The following is a 27,791-nucleotide window of genomic DNA, read 5'->3' as shown; positions in this document are numbered from 1 at the left end:
GATAATTAAAAAAAAAAAAAAAAACTATCTTACAAGAAGGTAGTGGTATTTTTCTTACTTAAAAAGTTTGATTCTCATTTTTCCCTTAATACTCATTTCTATGTTTGAAAAGTCACAATTTTAGATTTGTTTTTCCACTTGGCATTCAAGGATAAAGTTCAAAATTTTTATTTTTCGTTTTTGGGGACAAAATGTCAATGATTTACCCTGACAGGCTCGCTTCCCGTGGGCTCATAGTAGACATCCCCTGCTGGGCTGAGTGGCGCCATCTCTGTGCTGGTGGGCATTCCAGATGGTTTGTTGAGCTGCGGGAATGCCAAGAAAATAAAAAATTATACACTGAAATAAATGATGACTTCGTCTGCATTCTACATCCCCCAAGTGCCATGGGTAGAAAGAAAAAACATGCTAATCTATAACCACAGTTTAGTAATATGTAGGTTTTATTTTTAGTAATCTCTATCGTACTGTATCTGTACCCACAATTCTGTAATCTGTAGATAAAGATGACTAAACTGCACCCCCTAAATTGCACCGACAGTGTGACTAAACTGTGGGTAGAGTCTACCCACGGATTGTTAAACTGTACCCACAATTTAAGCATTTTTACCACACATTACTGTACAAACTGTTTAGTAATCTGTACAGTTTACTAATCTGTACCCACTGTCTGTACCCACTGTTTAGTGATCTGTACACACACATTACTTAACCATGGGTACAGATTAGTAAAATGTACAGACTACTAAATTGTTGGTGCATATTAGTAATATGTGGCCATATTACATATACTGTTTGTAAGGATTAATAACATGTGGTCATATTACTAATGTGTATAAACAGTTTAGTAATATGACCACATTTTAGTAATATGTACCATACCTTTAGTAATCTGTACACACAAATCACTAAACTGCAGGTGCAGATTACCCAACTGTACCTACAACTGAGTAATTTTACTAAACATGACCCAATAGTGGGTACAAATTAGTAAAATTTAGAGAGTAATGTACAGAGATGTACAGAGTACAGGGTAATCTGTACACGCCAATCAGTAATTTGTGTGTAGAGATTACTAAAGGGTGGTTACAGATTAGTAATATATGCTCATATTACTAAACTGTTTTTACAGATTAGTAATAGGTACGGTTGAGTAATGTGTACCCACAGTTTAGTCATTTGTGTGTACAGATCACTAAAGGGTGGGTACAGATTAGTAAAATATGGTACAGATTACACAAATGTGTGGTACAAATGGCTAAACTTTGGGTACATATTAGTAATCTGTGGGTACAGATTACTCAACTACAGTTGTGGTCAAAAGTTTACATACACTTGTGAAGAACATAATTTCATGGCTCTCTTGAGTTTCCAGTTATTTCTACAACTCTGATTTTTCTCTGCTAGAGTGATTGGAACAGATACTTCTTTGTCACAAAAAACATTCATGAAGTTTAGTTCTTTTATGACTTTATTATGGGTGAACAGAAAAAAGTGATCAAATCTGCTGGGTCAAAAATATACATACAGCAGCGCTAATATTTGGTAACATGTCCCTTGGCCATTTTCACTTCAATTAGGCGCTTTTGGTAGCCATCCACAAGCTTCTGGCAAGCTTCTGGGGGAATCTCCTCTTGACAGAATTGGTGCAGTTCAGTTAAATTTGATGGCTTTCTGACATGGACTTGTTTCCTCAGCATTGTCCACAAGTTCTCAATGGGGTTTAAGCCAGGACTTTGGGAAGGACATTCGAAAACGATAATTCTAGCCTGATTTAGCCATTCCATTACCACTTTTGATGTGTGTTTGGGGTCATTGTCCTGTTGGAACACCCAACTGCGCCCAAGACCCAATCTTCGGGCTGATGACGTTAGGTTATCTTGAAGAATTTGAAGGTAATCCTCCTTCTTCATTATCCCATTTACTCTCTGTAAAGCACCAGTTCCATTGGCAGCAAAACAGCCCCACAGCATAATACTACCACCACCGTTCTTGACGGTAGGCATGGTGTACTTGTACTACACCTTTTCTCTTCCAAACATATTGCTGGGCATTGTGGCCAAACAGCTCGATTTCTGTTTCGTCTGACCATAGAACTTTCCTCCAGAAGGTCTTATCTTTGTTCATGTGATCAGCAGCAAATTTCAGTCGAGGCTTAAGGTGCCGCTTTTGGAGCAAGGGCTTCCTTCTGGCACGGCAGCCTCTCAGTCCATGGAGATGCAAAACACGCTTGACTGTGGACACTGACACCTGTGTTCCAGCAGCTTCTAATTCTTGGCAGATCTGCTTTTTGGTGATTCTCGGTTGAATCTTCACCCTCCTGACCAATTTTCTCTCAGCAGCAGGTGATAGCTTGTGTTTTCTTCCTGATCGTGGCCGTAACAAAACAGTGCCATGCACTTTATACTTACAAACAATTGTTTGCACTGTTGCTCTTGGGACCTGCAGCTGCTTTGAAATGGCTCCAAGTGACTTTCCTGACTTGTTCAAGTCAATGATTCGCTTTTTCAGATCCATGTATGTATATTTTTGACCCAGCAGATTTGATCACTTTTTCTGTTAACCCATAATAAAGTCATAAAAGAACCTAACTTCATGAATGTTTTTTGTGACAAAGAAGTATCTGTTCCAATCACTCTATCGGAGAAAAATCAGAGTTGTAGAAATAACTGGAAACTCAAGAGAGCCATGACATTATGTTCTTCACAAGTGTATGTAAACTTTTGATCACAACTGTATATCCACAGATTACAAAAATGTACCCACAGATTACTAAACTCTATCAACTGTTTAGTAATACTGTGGATACAGTTAAAAACCTATATCCACAGTTTAGTAATACTGTGGATACAGTTTCGTAATCGGTACCTACAGTTTAGTAATGTGTGGGTACAGTTTATTAATGTGCGGGCACAAACTGTTTCAATATACTGTACTCTCATACGAATTTGTATCTACAGGGTTAGGGTTAGGGTTTAACCTGTATCCAGAGATTACAAATTGTTCTCACAGATTGCTAAACTCTACCCACATTTACAGTAAGTAATACTTTTGATAAAGTTTAGTAATCTGTGCCCACAGTTTTAGTAATCTGGAGGTATAGTTTAATAATCTGCACCCACCTTTTAGTAATCTCTACCCACACATTACTGAATTGTAGGTACAGTTTAGTAATCTGAACCTACAGTTTAGTAATATTTGTGTACAGTTTAGTAATGTGTGGGCACAGTTTTGTAGTCTGTTCGGTACAGTTTGGTAAACTATATTTATATACCTATATTTGCCTATACTGTACCTACAGTATACAGTATTTTTCATAGGCAATCTGTTCCTACAGTTTAGTAATTTGTGGGTACAGATTTCCTTAGTATTCCCTCAAAGAGAAACTCTCTTTTGGAAGTGTATGCCATGACTTAATCTGTAGAATATGAATAGTATCAGATGGATAGGTTCATCATGTAGTTTCTGGAGGAGCATTTAATTGTCTGTCATTATACAGAATGCGGCAAGGAATTGGATCATTTCCCGCACAATCATTGGGAATTATTCAATGCTAATCTTGTAATCATCACGCTAATCAATAGGACTAAACACTAATAGATGGAGAGATTGACTGATAGACACTCACCAGTTCTGTGGATCCGCTACTCTTCACAGGAGGAGGGGGCTTGTGCTTCGGGGGGCCACTGATTGGACAACACACATGAAATGTTAAAGGTGGGTGTCCCAAAAAATTGGACGTCCTGTGAATGCTCATGTTTCAGTGCCACTGACAGCAATAGACGTCCAATTCATTTGACTAGTTTGGTCAAAAGGGATTGGACGTTTAGCACCGAACATATAATACAATGAAGTAAACAATCAAGTAGTATCATCGAATTAGACAAGAACTTACTCGGCGTCCCGCTGGCGTCGACGGATGAAAAAGACGAGACCCACGACGATGCCGATGACGACGAGGGCCCCAAGTAAACCGCCGATCACTGCTCCTGCGGATGGGCCAGGCGCTGTCTGACGCTCCTTTTCTGTGGGGCGACACACAACATAACATCAGTCCAAAATGCTCATATGTACATTTATTGAACACACTGTATTTGCAGTGGGGCAAATAAGTATTTAGTCAACCACTAATTGTGCAAGTTCTCCCACTTGAAAATATTAGAGAGGCCTGTAATTGTCAACATGGGTAAACCTCAACCATGAGAGGCAGAATGTGGAAAAAAAACCTGAAAATTACATTGGTTGATTTTTAAAGAATTTATTTGCAAATCATGGTGGAAAATAAATATTTGGTCAATACCAAAAGTTCGTCTCAGTACTTTGTTATGTACCCTTTGTTGGCAATACTGGAGGCCAAACGTTTTCTGTAACTCTTCACAAGCTTTTCACACACTGTTGCTGGTATTTTGGCTCATTCCTCCATGCAGCTCTCCTCTAGAGCAGTGATGTTTTGGGGCTGTCGTTGGGCAACACGGACTTTGAACTCCCTCCACAGATTTTCTACGGGGTTGAGCTCTGGACACTGGCTAGGCCACTCCAGGACCTTGAGATGCTTCTTACGAAGCCACTCCTTTGTTGCCCTGGCTGTGTGTTTGGGAGCATTGTCATACTGAAAGACCCAGCCACGTCTCATCTTCAATGCCCTCGCTGATGGAAGGAGATTTTCACTCAAAATCTCTCGATACATGGCCCCATTCATTCTTTCCTTTACAAAGATCAGTTGTCCTGGTCCCTTTGCAGAAAAACAGCCCCAAAGCATTATGTTTCCACCCCCATGCTTCACAGTGGGTATGGTGTTCTGTGGATTCAATTCAGTATTCTTTCTCCTCCAAACACAAGAACCTGTGTTTCTACCAAAAAGTTCTATTTTGGTTTCATCCGACCATAACACATTCTCCCAGTCCTCTTCTGGATCATTGTAATGCTCTCTAGCGAACCGCAGACGGGCCTGGACTGCAGGGGGACATGTCTGGCAGTGCAAGATTTGAGTCCCTGGCGGCGCATTGTGTTACTGATAGTAGCCTTTGTTACTGTGGTCCCAGCTCTCTGTAGGTCATTTACTTGGTCCCCCCGTGTGGTTCTGGGATTTTTGCTCACCGTTCTTGTTATCATTTTGACGCCACAGAGTGAGATCTTGCATGGAGCCCCAGATCGAGGGAGATTATCAGTGGTCTTGTATATCTTCCATTTTCCTAATAATTGCTCCCACAGTTGATTTCTTTACACCAAGCGAAGAGTGAAGAGTTACAGAAAACGTTTGGCCTCCGTTATTGCCAACAAAGGTTACATAACAAAATATTGAGATGAACTTTTGGTATTGACCAAATAGTTATTTTCCACCATGATTTGCAGATAAATTCTTTAAAAATCAAACAATGTGACTTTCTGCTTTTTTTCACCACATTCTGTCTCTCATGGTTGAGGTTTACCCATGTTGACAATTACAGGCCTCTCTAATCTTTTCAAGTAGGAGAACTTGCACAATTGGTGGTTGATCAAATACTTATTTGCTCCACTGTATGTGGCGTGCACCTGGGGTGAAATCTAAGACTGATAACTTGTAAAAAAGCTAATTGTTAAGTCACTGGCTGCCAGTGTCAGTCAGAAAGACATTTTCAACCGATTCTGTACTGTAATTTTTGGTCAGTTTTGTGTGTATTCTTTAGTTTTTTAATATAATTTGCATTTCTGATATTGTTATATTCGTGGATTTTATACAGATGTACCTCAACATAAGAAATAAATTTGTTCTGGCTTGGCTGCCGTCTCATTTTTTTCATGTAATGAAGCTTGTTTTTACATGCAAATGGCCTCTGTTAGTGTCCACTCTGTTACACCCAAATGGCACCCTATGAAAAAAATTACCCAGTAGTTCATTATATTGCCCCCCCCAAACAAGTAAATCTTGATTCGCACCCCCACAAAAAAACAAAAACAAAACTTTCATCACGTGTTCATCAAATTTTGTTGAACAGTGTAATTTGATTTTTGTTATAATGAGTTTTCTGCTCCATAAAAAAAGGAAGCCATATTTGAAAGTATTTTTTTTTTTTTTGTGCTATATGGAAAAAAAGGTTCACTTAAAGTGTTTTTTTCCCTAATGGGTTCCCCAGAACATATTTCACTTATGCATTGTACACTTTTGGATTAATATTTCTCCACAATAAAAACACATTTCAAGAGCGACATGTGCCCAAGGTTGCATTTTGTCTTCTTTAAACATACTTTCTCTTCATAAAAACGTGTTGGAAATGTAGAGTGCTTCATTTGCCCTTGCAAAAAGTTGAATCGTTCAAGATGACATTTTTTTTAAGCACTTGTGATGACAAAACAAAAAAAAATTGAAATGAATAACTCTTTCCTCCCTTCCCGTTTCTCACCAGCAGGTCGCACTGTTTCCCTAGCATACGTAGGAAGACGAGCGTCTGTGATTTCAGACGTACCCTAAAGGCACCAGCAGGCTTCAGAGAAGAAGGTGGTCAACATCAAAGCACGTTGGGGAGACCCCTTTACAGAGCACTTTTTAAAAAAAAACACACTTGGATAGTTGAAAAACTCTACTATAGAGTGTTATTGGGTGCTATAGCCAAAGTTTACTGTTTTTTTTTTTCCCCACCCCACCAAAATGTAAACGTATTTATTATGAATAACATAGAAATACGTCTAAAAAGACAACAATAACTGATAATAAAAATCATTTTCAATTGATTAACAATATTAATGTTTTTTTCTTCTTTTTTAATATTCACTTGCCCTAGAGCAAGGGTCCTAAAGTACAAATCTTGAAGGTCCACAACTGTTTTTTTTTTTCATACAAGCATGGGTCTATTTATTAATGTCGCTCAAGTACAAGGCAGGTCGATGGTGGTAAAGGTGGTTTTCTTTAGACCAAACAAAAATTCCATGCACATTCCGATTAAATAAAAATAAATTAACAAAACATTTTCTTGACTAAAAATAAAAACACACACAAAAAAAAACCAAAAAAAAAAAAACCCCATGCATGTACATTGTTTACACATGTACACTAAATAATTGAAAAGATCTGTCAATGAGGTGCAAACATAATAATTATTGACAGTAACTTTAACTGTAAAACCCTGCTCAATGACAGAAACGGCATTTGGGGGTCACAAAGCTGTTTACGCACATCATCAACCAGTACGTCAACTTGTGGTTGATGAATCTGACAGTGAGATTTGTTTGATTTTTGTTGTCATTTCCTCCTTTTCTTATCCTTCGAACTTTGCTGCCATCACTTCAATCATACACTCTTTTATTATTTCTCCATCAGAGAACGGCTTCTTATGTTTTGCCAACACCCACAACACTCTGAGAACTCCGTTGTAATTTGTTGTTGTGTCATAGATTTAACAATAACCTTCCTTGACTCTTGATATGACTGCTTCAAACTGTTAATTTCTTTCCTTCTCATCTCTAATTTAGGAGGACACTTCTCTACAAAAGCGCTGTGTTCTGTAACATAATGGCGTTTCAAATTTTTACTTTTTATCAGAACAACTGTCTTTTAGCATATTAAGTACATAGGTTTGATACTTGCAGTTGGTAAAATGGACGCATATTTGTCAGTCCATTCCTCATTGAAACAGCGATTTTCGTTGTCAACTTTTCTTCTCTTGGTCAACTTTGAGCATGACATTTTGTCAGATCCGGTCCTCTACTGGTGGCATGTAAACAAACATTGCAAAGTGCCGTTTTTTTTTTCCTTAAGTGCCATTTGCTCTGGGGCCGCAGAGAGGTGTGGCGTGGACCGCTGTCCGCTAATTGAGGACCCCTGCCCTAGAGACTCATTCACTGCCGATCCAGGTCACAGAGTATATGATGATGTAGTTAGTAAAACAAGGAAATTGATATCAACTCTTTCAGTGCCATTGACGATGAAAGACCGATCATGTGGCTCTTTTCATTCTTCTGCTGTGAATGTGTATCACAAGTAGATGTCTAATCCATTTGAACAGGGAGGGTTGGAAGCGAATGATGGAATGTTCATGTTTAAAAGGATTTGACCCCGAGCGTTGTTAACTGTAGCCAATTAGGTAAAAAAAAAAAATACTACATTTATTCTTTCTCTGGGCAAGTCTATGATGGCCATCCATCCATCCATCCATCCATCCATCCATCCATCCATCCATCCATCCATCCATCCATCCATCCATCCATCCATCCATCCATCCATCCATCCATCCATCCATCCATCCATCCATCCATCCATCCATCCATCCATCCATCCATCCATCCATCCATCCATCCATCCATCCATCATCTACAGACTTTCCTCTCCCCAGCCACTTCGACCCAGCTCCTCTGGCAGGATCCCAAGGCGTTCCCAAGCCAGCTGAGAGACATAGCCTCTCCAGCGTGTGCTGGGTCTTCCCTGGGGGGCCTCCCGCCTTTGGGAAACGCCCGGAACACCTCCCCAGGGAGGCGTCCAGGAGGCATCTGAACAAGATCCCCGAGCCACCTCAGCTGGCTCTCTCAACGCAGAGGAGTAGCAGCTCGACCCCGAGTCCCTCCCAGATGACCGAGCTTCTCTCCCTATTTCTAAGGGAGAGCCCGGACACCCTGCGTAGCAAACTCATTTCGGTCGCTTGTATCCGGGCTCTTGTTTTTTCAATCATGACCCACAGCTCGTGACCATTGGTGGGAGTAGGAACGTAGATCGACTGGTAAATCAAGAGCTTCGCCTCTTGGCTCCTTCTTCATCTGTCGATCTCCCGCTCTCTCCTGCTCTCACTCATGAACAAGACTCCAACATACTTGAACTCCTCCACTTGGGGCGGGATCTCATCCCCAACCCGGAGAGAGAAAGACACACATTTCTAACTGAGGACCATGGACTCGGATTTGGAGGTGCTGATCTTCATCCTGACCGCTTCACACTCAGCTGCGAACCACTCTAGTGAGAGTTGAGGACCACGGCTTGATGAAGCCAACAGCACCACATCATCTGCAAAAAGCAGAGATGCAATGCTGAGGCCACCAAACTGGACCCCCTCAATGCTTCAGCTGCACCAAGAAATTCTGTCCGTAAAAGTTATGATCAGAAATGGCGACAACGGGTAACCTTGGCGGAGTACAACCCTCACTGGGAACCAATCCGACTTACTGCTGGAAATGCGGACCAAACTCTTGGCACAGGTCGTACAGGGACCGAACAGCCCTTACCAGGGGGCTCGGTACCCCGAAACACCCCCCAAAGGACTCTCCCGAGGGACATGGTCGAACGCCTTCGCCAGAAAACACATGTCAACCGATTGGGCGAACTCCCATGCACCCTCGAGTCCGAATTAACCCTTTAAGTACCCTTAAATGCCTCCTAAATCTCAAAATAACCATCTAAAAACATGTATTATATGTAATATTAATAAAGTAAAAAAATGGAGACAAAATGGCGGACGAGACATTGTTACATGACTAAAGAACAAACATACAAAAAAATACGGGAAACAAAATGGCAGACGAGACTGCGGCGTCGTAAAGTCGAAATCACGCAAATCGAGTACGTTGTAAACCGAGGACGACCTGAGCGGATTGGAAATCTAATGCCGTCAATGGCAGGGAAGAGATATTTATTCCCAAATATTTGTTCATTTTACTTGAAATATTCATTTCTATATTGTTTGACTTCTTTCTGACATGATTTGGATAAGATAAAAATGCCTAAGATAACATAGCTGCTAGTTAAATTCCACTTTCTTGTGAGCCACTTCATGGGTTAACATGGCAGCCTGCCTCTTCGCATTTGGAAAAACAAAAAGGGAAAACAGGTAGTCCGCGGGTTACGACGTACTTGACTTACGTGATTTTGACTTTATGACACCAGAGTCTCGTGTTTTTTTTATTGTTTTTTTGTTGTTGTTGGTTTGTTGTTGTTTTTTTTTTTATATATAATGTTGACTTTTAGTTTGTGTAGAGCAGGTAGTACTAATGGCGCGAGTAAGAGTGCATGCACACACAAAGAAGAACGTATTTGCGCACATGAAGAAGAGAGCATGGGCGCGTGCGCACACGAGGTAGAGCAAATTCGTTCCAACGAAGAAGCCTCGCTGTTGGCTTTTGTTTTGGGATGCATGCTTATTTTGACGCAGGAAGCGTAGAACAGAAAGCGAGAGCATGTACAGACGTGCCCGCCCACCCCACACATGCCACGCACACACAGAGCAGCCGAGTGACAGGGGTGACAGCCTACGCGCACATTTGTTGCTTGTGAAGCATCCACGGAGGCCACACCTGTATATAACACCTTTTGTACTGGTCATTGTGCGTTTTCACGCGCGTACCACACAAACGCTACTTTTAGACCATGACGTCACCATTGTAACCCAGAAGTGGGTCAACATAGACACGCCCTCGCATACATTTCATGTTATTACTGCTTGTTTTCTGCCGGTAATCTTTCCAAAAAGAACATGCCGAGTAAACACTGCTGCTACGGAACTTTTAGAAGAGACTCTAGACATTATGACATATGAAGGATGTTTTCTTCATACGTTTCCTGAGGCCAAAAAATGTGAACAATGGATCAACTTGTGCGGACGTCCAAAAGACCAGTTAAACGCCAGCAAGGTGAAGCCATTCACCTTCATATGCAGTAAACATTTTGTTGGGGGCCATGGTCCTACAGAGGACGAAGAGGTAGGCCATTTTGATATTTTTACTTATTTTTTAGCGAAGCATTATTGCTGTGCTGCTTCTGTCTGACAATGAATGAGCTGAATTTATATTCAAATGGTATCTGACTGCCACTGTTGTTACCTTTTCTGTTGTAAAAAAACAATGTTAGTCAGGGAGGAGTGTAAATAAATTATAGAATTAAGATTTGTTATTAATGAAAAAAAAATAAAGTGTTGGTTGAATGTCACTGAGTAGTATTTGCGATCACTACACAAAAATAGCAATGTAAATTACCCCCAAGAACGGTCAGAGACGTAAGACAACCAGAGGATATAATATATAAGAAAGACAGGGCAAAGGGTAAAGGATAGATTGTTGGAACAGGTGAATGTCATTGTCAGTCGCGTAAGGCAGTGCACACAAGAAAAAGGTGTCGATAAAAAAGCTACCTCTGGATCAGGTCGGCTCTTTTTCCCGTCTTTTTCAGCTCTCGACACTCAAGCCATCCGGTTGAATTGAACATTTGTATGTTCTTCCACATCTTTATCAGTGAATTTGGCACCAGGGACATCATTTTTGGACAGAATTGGTAGATTTAGCTCAGTAAACATCTCGTTCATGCACTATTTACATGCACTTAGCATTGGGACGAACGCGAGCTTGACCCGCCTAGCAACAATTGCTAACGTCATGAATATTAATGAGCAAAAGTGACGTGTTGTGTGCGGTACGCCATTGTGGTTGAATACTTGGGGTGAATTTATGTGATTGTTTTTGATGATGTGCGGACGCTAACTGCTACATGCTAATCACTTGTGAGGATTGTTATTGCTTTATCAGCAGCTAGTTATAAACGCAAATTTGAATTGCTGTTTTTGAAGATGAAACGGATATAATTTTTATTTTAGTTTCAGTCTGCAAGTGTTGATGTCATAAGCAGCTGAATAATGTCAACAAACTACACGCACGTCTGACATTGTCATTTCGGAGCTTAGCTAGCTGTCTAGCTAGGACTTAGCTCCAACGTCTTGGCGAGAACGGTACAATGACATCTAAAACATGTTATTGGATAGTAAATTTGAGATTTGGGGGGTATTTAGGGGTATTTAAAGGGTTTATTCTGACTTAAGTGGAAATTCGGGTTAGGTCGCCAGCATTGCAAAGGAACTCATTTGTAACTTAGGGACTTCCTTTTCTTTGAAAGGTCGAGGCTGAATCTTCTGGAAGGCACCTGGAGCACTCGAGGGAATTCGGTCCTGGCTGGCCAGCTTTTAATTGTTCATTGCTCAAAATACTGTATGTATTTAATTTAGGAGATTTTTTGCTTTCTTTTTTTTTCCTGAATTGTGTGTCGCCATCTCCTGTTCATTTAGAGAATTAAAGAACTGTTACAAGAGAAAATTAACTTTGTTCTTCTACAATCACAGAGTTATCGTAATTTTCGGACAATAAGCTGCTACTTTTTTCCCCTCATTTTGAATCATGCGGCTTATAGTCCAATGTGGCTTATTTGTTGATTTATTTGGGTTAATAGGTAACGCTTTATTTGACAGTGGCATTAAGTGTCGTCCGGCAAATTATGGAACTAAGTCAATTTACGTCCATCTTTTACATCCATTCAAAAGTGAGATAATTTGCCGGATGACATTAAATAACATCTGTTATAAGCATTCATTAATGCTCATGACAGTGTCATAATTATGATTGTCTTATGACAGTCTTATGGCGCCACTGTCAAATAAAGTATTACCAAAGACCACAACTAGCAATCGATGAAACAACTGGAACAGTAACTGAAGAAATATTTAGCACAGAACATGAATTTCGATTGTTATTTACATCTGTAGTGCTGCAATGCATGCTAGGAGGCATGTTGGATGACAACAGTGTTGACAGCAGGTGGCAGCAAAGGTTGACCATCTCCTTCAAGGGAGCAGTGATAGCCAAATGAAGCATCTTGAAGCAATGGAGCTTTGCAGATAATTGGTTCAAAGCTTCATGGTAGTTCATTTGGTCTTATGACAGTCGCATGATGCCGCTGTAAAATAAAGTGATACCGGTTAATATCTCTTGGTGTAAATTTCCCATAATACAGTAAGGGGAACTGCGGTTTATAGTCCAGTGCGGTTTATCTTCTGAAAATTACAGTAAGTTGAGCGAGAAGGAAATTTGAAATCAACAGACTGTCCTTGAAGTTAAGGCACCCTATTTCAGGCAGATGGATGAAAACATACATCGTAACTTTTCCGTATTAAGTCCACTTTATGTAAATAGCTTTCATTTATCAGACACTATTACTATTCGAGGAACACCGGTTGACTTCCTTTACATGACAACAAAGCAGCACTTTGGTGGCCGCGTGAGTTAAGATGAGGAAAAACAAAATCAGGAGGCAGGAAGATTTTGAAGAGGAGAACAAGGAAGGTTCGGAAGAAGAAGATGAGACGGAAACGAGGAGGAAGAGGAGAAAGAAGCATCCTCATTCCACTTCCTGTGACACTTTGTCCTCTTCCTACCTTCCGGCCTTTTAACCTTCTTCCCGCTTTGATCCCTCCTTCATCCTTCCCACTCCTTTAGTCGTTCACACACACCATGCACACACAGTGCGACTCCGAAGCATCCACATTAGCATGCCCGCTCCCATTTACAGACAAATTGACTCATAGACGCTGATGAGCGTGAGCACAGAAAACACAAATCCATAAACACCGCAAACAAGGACGCCCCCCCCATCGCCTCTTCCTCCCCCAACACACACACACGCATACACCCACTCACCCCCCTCCAGCATTATAAAGGCTTCCAAAGTGACGAGTGCATGGAAATGACTGCAATCAGCCGGCAATTACGGTGAATAAAGCGGGACGATTTTGGAGGCTAAAAGCTTCTTTATTCCTTTCAGTAGGCCACTTGAAGAAGAGGAGGAGTATGAGGAGGGGTGATTTGAGGGAGAGGGAATAAAAAGGTAAAATGAGCAGCTCTGTGGCACTAAAGAGGATTTGAAGCGACTCTAGTTTGTTTAGGAAAGTTTCAATGCAGGAGCAACACAAACAAGTTTATGTTGATACGTGATGAAAAGCAATGAAAACCACAAAGAGGAAGAAAATCAATTCAAAGCACTGAATTAAACAAATTGAAAGCAAAGACTTAAGAAGACTATAGAAGAAGAAAAATTATAAACCAGTTAAAATGGATAGGACGTCTTCTGCTGTCAATGTCAATGGGTATTTCAGGATATATGATTTGAGATACAAGGCGCACGGTCAGTGGTTAAAGTGGGATTTGACAGGTGGGGGAGCCCTAAAATTTGTTGTTGCGACACACAGGGAAAATTATATACGTGTGTTCTTAAACGAGAAACATAGCGGTAACTCTACATAAGAATTTAATTCGTTCCAGGACCTGGTTTGTAAGTTGAAAATGGTCGTATGTCGAGTGGAACTTTCCCATAAAAATGCATTATAATTTGATTAATTTTTCCACAGTCCAAAAACCTACGCTAAATCCTTAACACACATTGCTGGTACAATTCCAAATAGCAAGTACACATACCAAAACAAATAAATTACAAATACAAATTACACTAATCATATAGTAATAATAATAGAATAATAATAATGTAACGAACTGGGTTCTAATGTGGCGGTTGTGTTTTGCATGGTGTTCCTGAATGCACCATTTTACTGACGAGAAAGCAGTGGAGTAGAGTGGGAAGTTTTTACTATTTTTCATGTTGTTAATGGCGTCTGCTACAGTGGACAGTAGCCGTGTTCTGAAATAACTAGGGCTGTCAAACGCTTAAAATTTTTAATCGAGTTAATTACAGCTTTAAAATTAATTAATCTTAATCAATCGCAATTCAAACCATCTATTAAATATGCCATATTTTTCTGTAAATTACTGTTGGAATAGAAAGATAAGACACAAGACGAATATATACATTCAACATACGGTACATAAGTACTGTATTTGTTTATTATAACAATAAATCAACAAGATTGCATTAACATTATTAACATTCTCTTAAAGCGATCCATGGATAGAAAGACTTGTAGTTCTTAAAAGAAATTTTATATTAAAACCCCTCTTAATGTTTTCGTTTTATTAAAATTTGTAAAATTTTCAATCAAAAAATAAACTAGTAGCTCGCCATTGTTGATGTCAATAATTACACCATGTTAACTCATTGTGCTGAAACGCATAAAATCATTTGAACCCAAGCGCCATCAGAGGGCGCCAAACACTAAAAGACAAGTAACAAGCGGACTTTACATTGCTGTCATTTTAATCTGTTTGAGCGGGGCATGTGCGTTAATTGCGTCAAATATTTTAACGTGATTAATTAAAAAAATTAATTACCGCCCGTTAACGCGATAATTTTGACAGCCCTAGAAATAACTGATTAAAAACCTGATGAAGCTGGGGACTTACTAGCTTCTTCGTATCAATGTTAACTCATTTGCTCCCAAAAACGTATAAATACGTTCTATTTTTAATTGTTTCAGTGTCCCAAAAATGTATTTATACATCTTTTACGTTTTTTGTCACAAGAGACATCTCTAGGTTCTCATGCAACTTCGCTCCAAAGCACAATGATGAAAACCCATTTTAAAGCTATAAAACTCGCCACTGGAGGGCAGTAGCGCATTTGGTAAGACCCACAACCCGATTCAACGGAACGAAAGGCCGGGCCGCACGGCTGGGGTGCCGGCAGAAGACGATCGAATGGACAACCAGGAGGACATCCAGGACGCTAGGCGCGGGAAGTCCGAGCAGGATGACCGGGAGGACGTCCGGGACGCCAGGCGATGAACGACCAAGTGCGACGACCAGAAGGACGTCCAGGATGCCAGGCGGCGGACGACCGAGCAGAATAACTAGAAGGACGCCCGGGATGCCAGGCGCTCGACGACCGAGCAGAACGACCAGGACAACCAGTGCAGCGGACGATGCCGTTGAGTCCGTGCTGCCCGCCGAGCAGAGCCCGCGTCGCCGTGATCGGCCGCTCGCATCCCTCGCGACCCTCCAGTGTCCCGCGACTCAGCCGGAAACGCGCACGTTCAAACCAGTTCCCCCCCAGGAACACAACATGCCCCACACAAGTTCCCCAGGCAAACTCCGCCACGAGGCAGTGGTCACCACAAAAGAAAGACTCAAAAAAATCCATTGTGATGAGACAGGCGACGATGAGGGAAAAATTTACCCCGGCTGTCACGGCCACAACAGCGTCATCTCTGAGTTAGTTAGGTGTAAATAAATTGTTACTTGGCTATCAAAAGCTCTATTTGTCTTGTTGTTTATGTTATTGTGGAAAAGGAAAACATTATTCAGATGTTTGGGATGTCACAAAAGCAAAAAATAGCCGTGTTAATGTCAAAGTTATGTTTGAAATGTATGCTTTTACAAAAAGCTCAATTTCTCTGCTTTTTCATCAGAAATTGGAAAATTGCTCAAACTAAGCTATTTTCTAAGGCTGATTTCTAAAGAATGGAAAAAGATATGAACTAACTTTTTTTTCCTGCTGAAAGAAGAGAGTCTAATCTTTTTTTTGGTTCCATGTTTATATAGCAATAGAACAGAATTTTCTGTGGGCCTTGCAAAATCAGTCAAAATCCAGTAAAACGGCCGGGAGCGAAAGGGGTTGCACGGGTGAAAATGGCTGGGAGTGATTGAGTTAAGCGTCACATTTTTCCTTTTTTCACTGCCTGCACTAACCTTCTTCGGACCCATGTTGATTTCTCCCCCAAGAACATGCGTCCGTCTTGCGGGAAAACATAAAATTGCGAAACTGTCATATATCGTCATCTTTCGCGCATGTCGTCGAGGCAAATTTTACATCGGATGTCGAAAGGATCCTATGTCGATGCGTTTGTATGTCGATCTACCACGGCACAAGCCACATTAACAGGAAAAACACACATGATAATCTAACATGGCAAACTAAGACAAAGAAACAGCAAACAGCGTAACAGAACGACCTGGACACAGACTAAATTGAAAACCAAACCTATATAGACACACAGGTGAGTGAAACAACACATTGTTTTTGCCCTGTTTTCTTTATGCTCCTCAATCTTGAACAATGAAATGATCAGATATTAACACTTAGAGGCTGTTTACATGACAACGGCAACACAAAAACTTTTCCAGAGAGCTTTATCGTTTACAGGGCGACAGGTTTTTGGGGAGTTGAAAACGCAAAAATTTGAAAACGGCTTGAAATCTTGACAACGAGCAAAACGACCGGAAATACCTCGTCCACCATTGCTGGGGTGTGCCAACCACCAGCAGATGCTAGAGTTGGCAACCGTCCACGTAAAAAAATCTTCTTTTGATTAATGGCGGATTGCAAGCAACTTTGAGGTGCATACTGCCACCTAGTGTACAAGATTTTTTTTTGCCATTACACAAGGCATATAATCTGAAGCAGCTAGCCATTTTAAAATTGAAATGCTTCTTATTGGTCTGATGAATTGTTAAATATGATAGAACTTCTTCATCTAAGTAATTTTATCGTCATTCACTTACTTTGGTTTAATCTCCATTTTGGACTCCAGATGAAGCATTCAAACTATCGACGATTCAAACGGACACAGGTGGTTTGACTGAATCATGATAAAGAAGACAGGGCCAGCAGAGGGTGATGCTGCGCTCTGATTTGTTAAGCATGTCAGCACTTACATATGAGCGAGCCATGCATGCTGGGTGTTGTTGTAGCCATGTTGCCGCTGTGTTATGGAAGGTACAGTGGGGCAAATAAGTATTTAGTCAACCACTAATTGTGCAAGTTCTCCCACTTGAAAATATATCACATTGTTTGATTTTTAAAGAATTTATTTGCAAATCATGGTGGAAAATAAATATTTGGTCAATACCAAAAGTTCATCTCAGTACTTTGTTATGTACCCTTTGTTGGCAATAATAGAGGCCAGATGTTTTCTGTAACTCTTCACAAGGTTTTCACACACTGTTGCTGGTATTTTGGCTCATTCCTCCATGCAGATTTCCTCTAGAGCAGTGATGTTTTGGGGCTGTCGTTGGGCAACACAGACTTTCATCTCCCTCCATAGATTTTCTATGGGGTTGAGATCTGGAGACTTGCTAGGCCACTCCAGGATTTTGAAATGCTTCTTACGAAGCCACTCCTTTGTTGCCCTGGCTGTGTGTTTGGGATCATTGTCATGCTGAAAGACCCAGCCACGTCTCATCTTCAATGCCCTTGCTGATGGAAGGAAATTTTCACTCAAAATCTATCGATACGTGGCCCTATTCATTCTTTCCTTTACACAGATCAGTCGTCCTGGTCCCTTTGCAGAAAAACAGCCCCAAAGCATGATAATTCCATCCCCATGCTTCACAGTGGGTATGGTGCAATTCAGTATTCATTTGCCTGTCATGCTGAAAGACCCAGCCACGCCTCATCTTCAATGCCCTTGCTGATGGAAGGAGATTTTCACTCAAAACCTCTCGATACATGGCCCCATTCATTCTTTCCTTTACACAGATCAGTCGTCCTGGTCCCTTTGCAGAAACACAGCCCCAAAGCATGATGTTTCCACCCCCATGCTTCACAGTGGGTATGGTGTTCTTCAGATGCAATTCAATATTCTTTCTCCTCCAAACACGAGAACCTGTGTTTCTACCAAAAAGTTCTATTTTGGTTTCAACTGACCATAGCACATTCTCCCAGTCCTCTTCTGGATCAAAGAAGTGCTCTCTAGCGAACCGCAGACGGGCCTGGATGTGTACTTTCTTCAGCAGGGGGACATGTCTGGCAGTGCAGAATTTGAGACCCTGGCGGTGCATTGTGTTACTGATAGTAGCCTTTGTTACTGTGGTCCCAGCTCTCTGTATTCATTCACTAGTTACCCCCGTGTGGTTCTGGGATTTTTGCTCACCGTTCTTGATATCATTTTGACACCACGGGGTGAGATCTTGCATGGAGCCCCAGATCGAGGGAGATTATCAGTCGTCTTGTATGTCTTCCATTTTCTAATAATTGCTCCCACAGTTGATTTATTTACACCAAGCGTTTTACCTATTGCAGATTCAGTCTTCCCAGCCTGGTGCAGGTCTACAATTTTGTCTCTGGTGTCCTTCGACAGCTCTTTCGTCTTGGCCATAGTGGAGTTGCTGACTGATGTTGTGGACAGGTGTCTTTTATACCGATAATGAGTTAAAACAGGTGCCATTAATACAGGTAATGAGTGGAGCCTCATTAGACCTCATTAAAAGAAGTTAGACCTCTTTGACAGCCAGAAATCTTATTTGTTTGTCGGTGAGAAAATACTTATTTTCCACTCTAATTTGGAAATAAATTTTTTAAAAATCAAACAATGTGATTTTCTGTCCCCCCCCCCACACACACACATTCTGTCTCTCATGGTTGAGGTTTACCCATGTTGACAATTACAGGCCTCTCTAATCTTTTCAAGTAGGAGAACTTGCACAATTGGTGGTTGACTAAATACTTATTTGCCCCACTGTATTTTCTTCCTATCCCTGCATTTTCATGTGTCCAGTGCTAAAAAATACTAAAGCTAAAATCTTGCGCATGAAACGACTTGTTACCTTTGATATTGTTATTACGATGATGATTGTAATTATGATGATCTTTAATATTATTTCCTACAACTACTGTATCTGCTGCTAGCCTGTTGCTAATCAGTACTTGCAGATGGCAAAATTATGTCAACGCTAAATGCAAGTTTTTTGTTCATTTGATGGAAGGCGCGACTCCCGGGGGAGGGCGAGAGGCAGGGGCTGGGACAGACAGCGGCTCGCCTTGCGGCGGCCCGTCAGCTCGTTCCCAAGGTCCATCTACGGTCTTTTTAACTGCAGCAACTTTGAAGATACGCTATTGGCGCTGGAATTACCGAGGACAGCGGGAGAAAAAACGTCTGAATGCCGCTGAGGGTCTGTAATGTCGAGTGAAAGTTTGGCTCCCTTATGCTCTGCTGTCTGATAACACATTCCTCGTACGTTCAACCTTCATTAATATTTTTCTAATCATTTTAATAAATTGTGATTTATTGGCTTGTTTTGCACATGCACCAATCATTTTAAATAAAACAAGAAATTGCTTCCTTCAGGTGTAGCATACCGTTAACCTATCACAAAATATCAGCATAGTGTCACACTCAACAGGTTCACTCCACCACAACACAATAAAACATAAAGTGCTTTGTTTGTATTATATAAACTACTCTCACGACACATCACAGAAGAAAATCGAAAGCACATAGGAAAATAAGTGACTCGTCCAATAGCATAATTGGCCAAGTCATTTTTAACGTGCTGTCAAAATATCAATAAAAATACAAGTAGTTCTGCAAAGAAAAAAGTTTTGTTCTTTATGTCTGCAGTTTAATTGTTATTTTTCAAAAATGTTCACAAATGACAGGCTATTATGCGACGAACCAAATGACATTGAAATCCCAGAAGCAATTAAAACAAAAAGAAAGAGGGCAATACATTCCAACCAAACAAGCGCAGACGACAAATTCCGACCACAGTATAAGAAAACAAAAAACGAAGACAAATTTATTAGAACCGAAGATGCCAACACATTAAAAACAAAAGACACAAAGACAAAAGCACAGTTCAATCATTCATTTATCTTCTGAACCGCAGTTGCAAAAAAAAAAAAAAAAAAAAAATCAATAATTAAAGACGGTGAATCATTTTACGGCAGCAGATGAGGACGTGACGTCGGCTCGGCTCACCCGATTAACTTCACGACACCTCGTTTGGCTTTTGACTCATGTTGCGTCATTGGCTCACATTTGCCATGTGCCCGCTCGCAGAGGACGTGACATGTTCACTTCCTGGGGACTTGACCCATGACGGTCTTAGCCAAACACGAGGCTAAGCTATCATGACCGCCCACCGCCCGCTCCTCAGGCCCACCGCGCATCCTTTGACCTCAGCCCGCATGAATTATTGATGCTGTGACCACTTTTTGTCCCCGAAAGGGAGGAAGTCAGTGTGCAGTGCGAGGCATTTCATCTCCCCACAGCATGACACAAACACACACATACACTCCAAAATCTAGACCGAGACCAAATATTTCAAATCAAGGCAAAATCTGCTTGTTGTTTGTCATCCAAGATATTTTTTTTCTTACCAGGCAGTTTATGCATGAGTGCTTTTCACTTACTTCAAGCAATTTTTCCCTCTCAAAGTGAAAATAAACATGGCTTTAAAATTTTACACACTACAGAGAGGAGTGTTCTTAACTACCTTGGCATTAACTAACATTTCCACTCATTCTTATCATATTACTAGGACAATTTCAATAGCTCATACTGCATGTATGCCAACGGGTAGGCTTAAGTATCGAGCAGAAGTTTGGCAGCAAAAAAATAAAAAAAGAACATCAACACATTCATGCACGATTTACGATTCCCCAAAAGCCTTACAGGGCACTTATTTATCTAATTGGGGGCGAATGAACGCTCCTCCCAGCCCCCCAAAAAAGATTGCGCCGTCAATGACACTGTAAAAAAAAAATTCACAGCCAATCTTCCTGGTTTAAATGAATTTGACGTCTGTCGCCATCAGAGGTGGGTAGTGACGCGTTACATTTACTCTGTTACATTCACTTGAGTAACTCTCTTAAAAAATGTACTTCTTAGAGTTGTTTTACCATGCAATACCATGCCACCCAAAACCTTAATAGCGGAAAACTATTCAACCTGCCAACTCAAGCTGCCCGAGGCTGTTACAGTTGTGATGTTTCACAAATTATGGCAGCTTTTTCTCCCTAAGCTTTTCTGGCAGCGGATAGCCATTCTTTTACATTCAGTTGGACTTTATTTAGCATCTTTGAATAATATTTAAAAAAGTTACAACATAAACATACTTCTGCAACATGAATACGGCGTAAGTAAATGCTTAACAGCACGGGGAAAATGTGGTGTGAGAGAACTTTCCTTCGTGTGCGTCCATGACCAAACGTAAGTATATAATCATACTTGTTGAATATGTCCCTACAGGGTGGTTGCAGGGCTTTCCGCTCCGTGACAATGAGGCGCTATAAAGTCGTTAGACAGTGGTACCTCTGTTTAACTCATTTGCTCCCAAAAACGTATAAATACACTCTATTTTTAATTGCCTCAGTGTCCCAAAAATGTATTTATGTGTCTTTTGCTTTTCTTTTTTTTCTTCTTTTTTTTTTCCACAAAAGGCATCTACAGGTTCTGATCTATCTATAATACAATGCACAAAGCTCAAAACCCATTTTAAAGCAATAAAACTGGCCACTGGAGGTCAGTAGCGCATTTGGTAAGAACTCATCTCGGGCCAAGAAAGGAAGTGAAGAAAAATAGTCAGGAGGGATCTTGTGAAGACGTGTGAGAATATGAGAAAAATGTGGAGAACGATCGGGAAAAAAAAGCAAACGACACTGGAGGAGTGTTTTGAAAAGAAAACGAAACCATCGTCAAAGAAGGATGAAAAAAAAAAATCTATCTTGATGAGGCAGACGGTCACGTCCCCAACAGCGTCAGGTTCTACACGCGTTCTGCGGAGCTCACGTTGCATTACTCCTTAGCCCGAGGTTGAAACCAACGATGAACATGATGAAGATGATGAAAAAATGTGAGACCGATCTTGATCCGGACTCATCAGATTAGCCACAGGAGCAGACGAGAGCCTTCCCCGTTTAATTAGGGTTGTCTATTTATGTTGCCTTCTACCCTACAGATCTCTCGCGCACCCCCATACTGGATGTAACCCCAGACCATGATTTTGGTAATGTTACCACCAAACTTCACTGTTTTCTGAGTGAATCTCGGATCCGTGCAGGCTCCAGCAATATTTGTGGCGACTGTGGTGTAATTCAATGGAAGAATTATCTGAAAAATCCACATTTTTGCCACTTTTCCAGCATCTCCAGGCTGTGGGCCTTGGCAAATGCCACACGGGTTTTTAATTGTCTGCACCCTGAGAGAGAAATAGTCTGAAATATAAACAAATCTTAGCTGCCTCTTACATTCCTAACAATAAAAAGAGACAAATTCTGCAGCAGGATGGAAGTCATACAAAATATTAAATTTGAATCTCACAGAACCACTACTTAATTCGCTTATGTTATGTAACATATTTTTTGTGTTTGAAGTACATTTTTTGTTCACTTTTCACTCTACTTTCTGTAGGCGACAAAACGTTTGTCTTGCCAAAATTTGACCTTTATGTCTTCATTAAATGATCAATCTTTTTTCAGTGAAACAAACATATTTTTGTACGTTTATCATCATTTGGGAGGGTCTTAGCTTTTATTTGAGCTATTTCTGAAACCAACTGAATAATTAAAAGTCTGGTTATTAGCAACTGTTTCTACAAAATGGATAAGCAACAAGACTTTTGTCAGGGACTGTACATGCATGCACTCAAGGCTGACTACGAGGCGCTCTAAAGCAGCAAGGGGTAAATGTAAAAATTCAAAATTAAAAACTTTCTGTTCCTTATGGTTTTACATAAATTAAGTAATATAGTCCTCCTTCCATGACCTTTTTGCTACATTTTAATCCCAGTTTTTGCTGTGTATGCACAAACACACAAAGCAGCCAAGTGTGACCTTTGTATTTCAATCTGCCTATCAGTATTCCCTGTTTTGTGTCTGTACCTTCTGTCCATATGTCTCTCCCCACTTAACAGATTACACACATGCACACACACGCGCACACACACATTTCCTGAGCGTAGTGAAGATGGAGGCTGGTGTGTGTGTAGGTGCAGAGAAATGGCATTGCTCTCTAAATGATCCACAGCAAATGAGTTTATCTGAAAGACACACAACCCCCAAAGCACCACCAACAAAGTGGGTCAAAGCCTGACAGGGTGGGCGGGAGGGATGTAGGGGAAGAAGAGAGGAAGCAACCAGGGTAAGAGGTAGTGAGTGTGGTAGTAAGTTGAGAAAGAGGGGTGTGTTGGCCCAGGGAGCAGGCGGTAAGGAAGGGAGCAACAGAGCTTGGGGGAGGTGAAATGGAAGATTGGAGAAAGTGAGGTAGTGCGCGAGGAAGAATAGTACTGACGGAGCGAGGGAGGTCAAGTAAGATAGAGGGGGCAAGAGAGCAAACAAGTGTGTAAGTAAGGACTGCCAGCATGAAGCGTTGCATTGTTGCCTGTTTTTCTGCCGCGTTCCCTCTCTAGCCCCGTCCCTACTGCATGTAGGTACGTACTCCTGGTAGCAAAAATTTTAAAGTGACGAAATATTCTTTAAGTATACATGTATTTCCTTTATTTTATTTAAAGGGTATGAAAACGCAAAGGGGGTGTGAGACATCAATAGAACCGTTATGTGCCAAGATAACAAATATTGATAAAGTTAACAAAAAAATCAATCACATTAATGAGCAATTATCGAAAATAGATCGAAAATGACGAACATTTCCGAAAGTGTTCCGGAAACAGCCGAATGGGGCGGAGACGTCATAACAAGGAAACAAAAGGTCGAGGCAGGTGCCATCGTTGTTTATCGACGAGAGAGTTGCGTTCGTGTTTTATCAAAAATTCGCTAAAATGGTTCAAACCTGTCATGCTATGTGGTTTACAAATAGCCATTTGTCGCAATGTAGTACCCATGAGTTGCCGAACGCGAGAAAAAGAGCTGGACTACGCAGACAATGAGCAAAGTTCGTCAGTGCTAAGGGGCTAATTTTGCAATTTTACAGGGAAACGGGAACCTGACGAGCCAGAAGATGTACCTACAACCTCAAAGAAAACAAAATTTATGCTACTTCCCAATCACTTAAGACCCACGAACTGCGAAGGAGTGAATTCGTGACCCGTATGTGAATAAATCGAGTGATTCGAGCATGTCTGTGGAACAGGAATATCAACTTGTAGAGATCGCAAATCACGGCGACTTAAACGTACATTTGAGACAACAACTCTACCGAAGTTCTGGATTAAAGTCATTTCGGAATATCCCGACATCGCTTGGAGCGCGCTGAAAACTGTGCTACAATTTCCAACATCGCTAGCTTGATGCTAGCTTCTCTCACTCTCCCATCTCGTCTCAATGAAACAAACTCAGCCCTCCCACTGATTCAGCGGGTGAGTTGTATTTTTTTCCCTGCACTTAACACGACAGGGCTAAAAACAAATGCTATTTTATATTTGCTGTATTTTTCTGCCGCACATTGCCGGTGTTCTGACAAAGTTGGCATGCGCCTAACGTTAAAAAGGACCGCGAATGCAGCGATTCCTAAGTACACACTACAAACTTTCTTTAAAGAAAGGAATATTAACTTACGTTTGGCATGTTTGGCGCACACAACAACTGCACGTAGCCCTCTCACTTAACGACTTCGCCGTGCCGTTAAGCGTTAATTTACGCCATTTCCGTGTTGCACATGTATGTTTGTGATGTAAATAGTTTTTTTTTAGCACCATTGGATAACATTGAGAGTCCAACTGAATATAAAAGAGGGACACCGGTCCGTGAAAAAAAGACCCAAATCACACCGGGGACCCCTGCTCTAATCCCATTCATATTTGTGTCGGTTGGCAGAGCGAAACCGATGATAGCATATTAAATGATAATTATTCTATACATTACTTTATTTTGCGGTCACGGTGTATCAGCTTCACAAAAAGAAATGCAAAACATACCATTTGGTGTTTCCCACACGAACTGTTGTCGGGGTTTCATCAGTAGCCACGTTTACATGCTGCCTTTTATTCATACCGATTCAAATAATTCCGAATGTAAATTTCAGATCAGCTGTTTACATGTCACTTCATCTATTCCGATCCAGCGTTTACATGTGTCTGCCTTTATTCAGAAAGGATGTTTGACAACTGCCGTCTGACATTCGCAGATTAATCAAAACAAAGCGTCACGTTGCAAAACATGGAGATCGATCGTCAGATCAGCTGCTGTTTTAACTTTTCGAGTGGAAACAAAACTTCAGAATGACACGCCGTTCATTTAAAAAGTTGTGTGGGCTTGTGGAGGGATTCATGGATATAAACTTTCCGCCGGACTCCAATTAGGTGCGCTGTGCGTGTGCTTGGAAGCCATGTTGCAAGTGACGTTACTTATGTCACCAAGTGACGTCAGCACGTCAGTACGGAGCATGTGCAGAAAGAACGCAACCAGACACCATTCCGCTTCCCTGTTTACATGATATAATTTTACTTCTAATCGGTTTGGGAAAAGGAATATTCCACCCCTGTGAAACGGAATGAAATTCCATTCGGTTTGGGCCTGTTCATGCCGAATGAGGTGTTTATATGGAACACATTTATTCGGTTTGAACATCTAAACCGATTGCAATTGGAATTTTTGGCTCCATGTAAACATGGCTAGTGTGATTGCTCCCCTCAGTGATCTTTTCATTAGGCTGCATTGGCTTTCGTTTGGGCTCAAATTGATAACCCAAAACACCAAAGAAAGGTTCATAACTCTCCTCGTCACCATTACAAGAATGTTCGGATTCGTCGCTGCAACTAGAAACGTAATTGTCCGCCATCATCGCCGCCATTCAGTACTAAAGCACCGAGCCGGTTGTTTCCTTGTTTTGATGTCACGCCCACAATCTGCCAGATTTCCGGGATCTCGGGGGCGGGTCTTTTTAGCTTGAAATTGACCCAAATTTCTCTCATTTTCTTGGTGTTGCGATGTGTGTAATTACACGAAGTGACATGATATGAATCCAAAAGGCATTCGTTTATGGATAAATGATGGAATATTAGCATTTCCCCAGGTGTTGACATACACTTTAATAAAAATGATAGTCTAAGTAATGATTCCGTGGTTCCTGCATTTATGTTAATTGTCACCAGAGCATTTACTGACAACAAAACAAAACAAACCCCAATTACTTTCAGATTTTTAATCAGTAACATAAACTACACAGACACACTTTACATAAAACCTAGACTCCTCGACTATTGCACAGTAAACTGTAGATAACGTGTCTGTATTTTTGCTGCACTTCCTGTTAGAGCAACACTTCTGTATTGTGCTAGCGGGGCCGAAGCGTATGCTCGCTGCCATCGCTGCCACACCAAATATCACTCACTCATTGACACGCACGCACGGATGTTCTGAGCTCTGGCTGCTTCCCCGTCCTTGCAACCGGATCGGTCATCCGTTCTTTACACGCGCACGTCTAACACAAACAAACGCACTTGCGTCTGTTCACAGAGCAGCATGGACCAACACACATCCAATGGGCTAAAAATAGCACAAATCATAATATCATTCATATACACACACGTTCGTACACGCGCAGTGTTAAGCCAGAGGGAAGGAGAAGATGAGCCCAGTGGAGCAGCTCTCTGTGGAGTGTGATAGTCAATAGAGGCCGGCCATGGGCACTTGGTGTCATTGCAGACTGAAAATGAAAGTGATTCCTTCCATATTGATATGCGTTCTCTATCTTCTGTTTCAATCAGCCAGTTAGTTTGTCAGTTGGTCGGTCAGTAAGTCAGTTGGTCATTCAGTGTCTCAGTCTTTCCAACTGGCATTCAGTCAACCACTCAGGCAGCCATTATTCTGTCAGCTCGTCAGTAAATGAGCCAGTTACTTGGCCAATCTGTCAGTCAGTTCATGAAATGAAAATGAGATAACTACAACACAACATCCTCAACCTCCATGAACCAGGAAATATTACTGCGCTATACGTACATGTTTTACCTATATTAGAACAGTACTCCTCAACAGTATTGTCAGTAACGTGTAACGCGTTACTGTAATCCGATTACTTTTGTTCAGTAACGCGTTCATTTTTCGAAGCCAGTAATCTGATTAAAGTTTGTTTCCTTAGTGTCTGTGTGTTACTATTTTGTTTTTTCCTCATGATGTATGTAGAATAAAGAATACTGTAGTCATGTATGAACAGAATCTGAAAAGAAAATATTGCTCTTGAGTTTGGCAGTGGCATCGGATGTCACGTTTTCTCATCGGGGGAAAAAAACGGGTCACGTGTATTACCATGCTATGAGCGCTGTTGGCGGCCAACAAACAACTGGCTACCTCTCAGGATGCTAACAGTGGAAGACGTAGGAGAAGAACCACAAACGGCTGCATTTGCTTATTGGACATACAGCCATGACTTCACATTTCTCTCCAATAAAGAGGACCAAAAATCTCTCCGTGCGTCGCAAACTTTGCGCTGGCTCAAAATGGCAGTCGACCGCTA

The 27,791-nt window shown here is 41.1% G+C and overlaps 1 protein-coding gene across 1 annotated transcript in view; it reads right to left on the bottom strand.

The window, feature by feature from the left end:
* Positions 1-27,791, bottom strand: part of pvrl2l (PVR cell adhesion molecule related 2 like) — a 487,014-nt gene that overhangs the window by 13,054 nt on the left and 446,169 nt on the right. Inside the window, exons 7-9 of the mRNA XM_057827936.1 lie at positions 3,896-4,025; positions 3,629-3,686; positions 207-305 (exon numbers count right to left, since the gene is read on the bottom strand). Coding sequence (XP_057683919.1) covers positions 207-305; positions 3,629-3,686; positions 3,896-4,025 — 287 coding nt within the window. The remainder of the gene's footprint in view (positions 1-206; positions 306-3,628; positions 3,687-3,895; positions 4,026-27,791) is intronic.

This window comes from Corythoichthys intestinalis, chromosome 22 (assembly GCF_030265065.1).
Source record: "Corythoichthys intestinalis isolate RoL2023-P3 chromosome 22, ASM3026506v1, whole genome shotgun sequence".
NCBI lineage: Eukaryota > Metazoa > Chordata > Actinopteri > Syngnathiformes > Syngnathidae > Corythoichthys > Corythoichthys intestinalis.
Note: the sequence above shows the minus strand (reverse complement) of the source record. Positions and strands in the feature narration are given on the sequence as shown.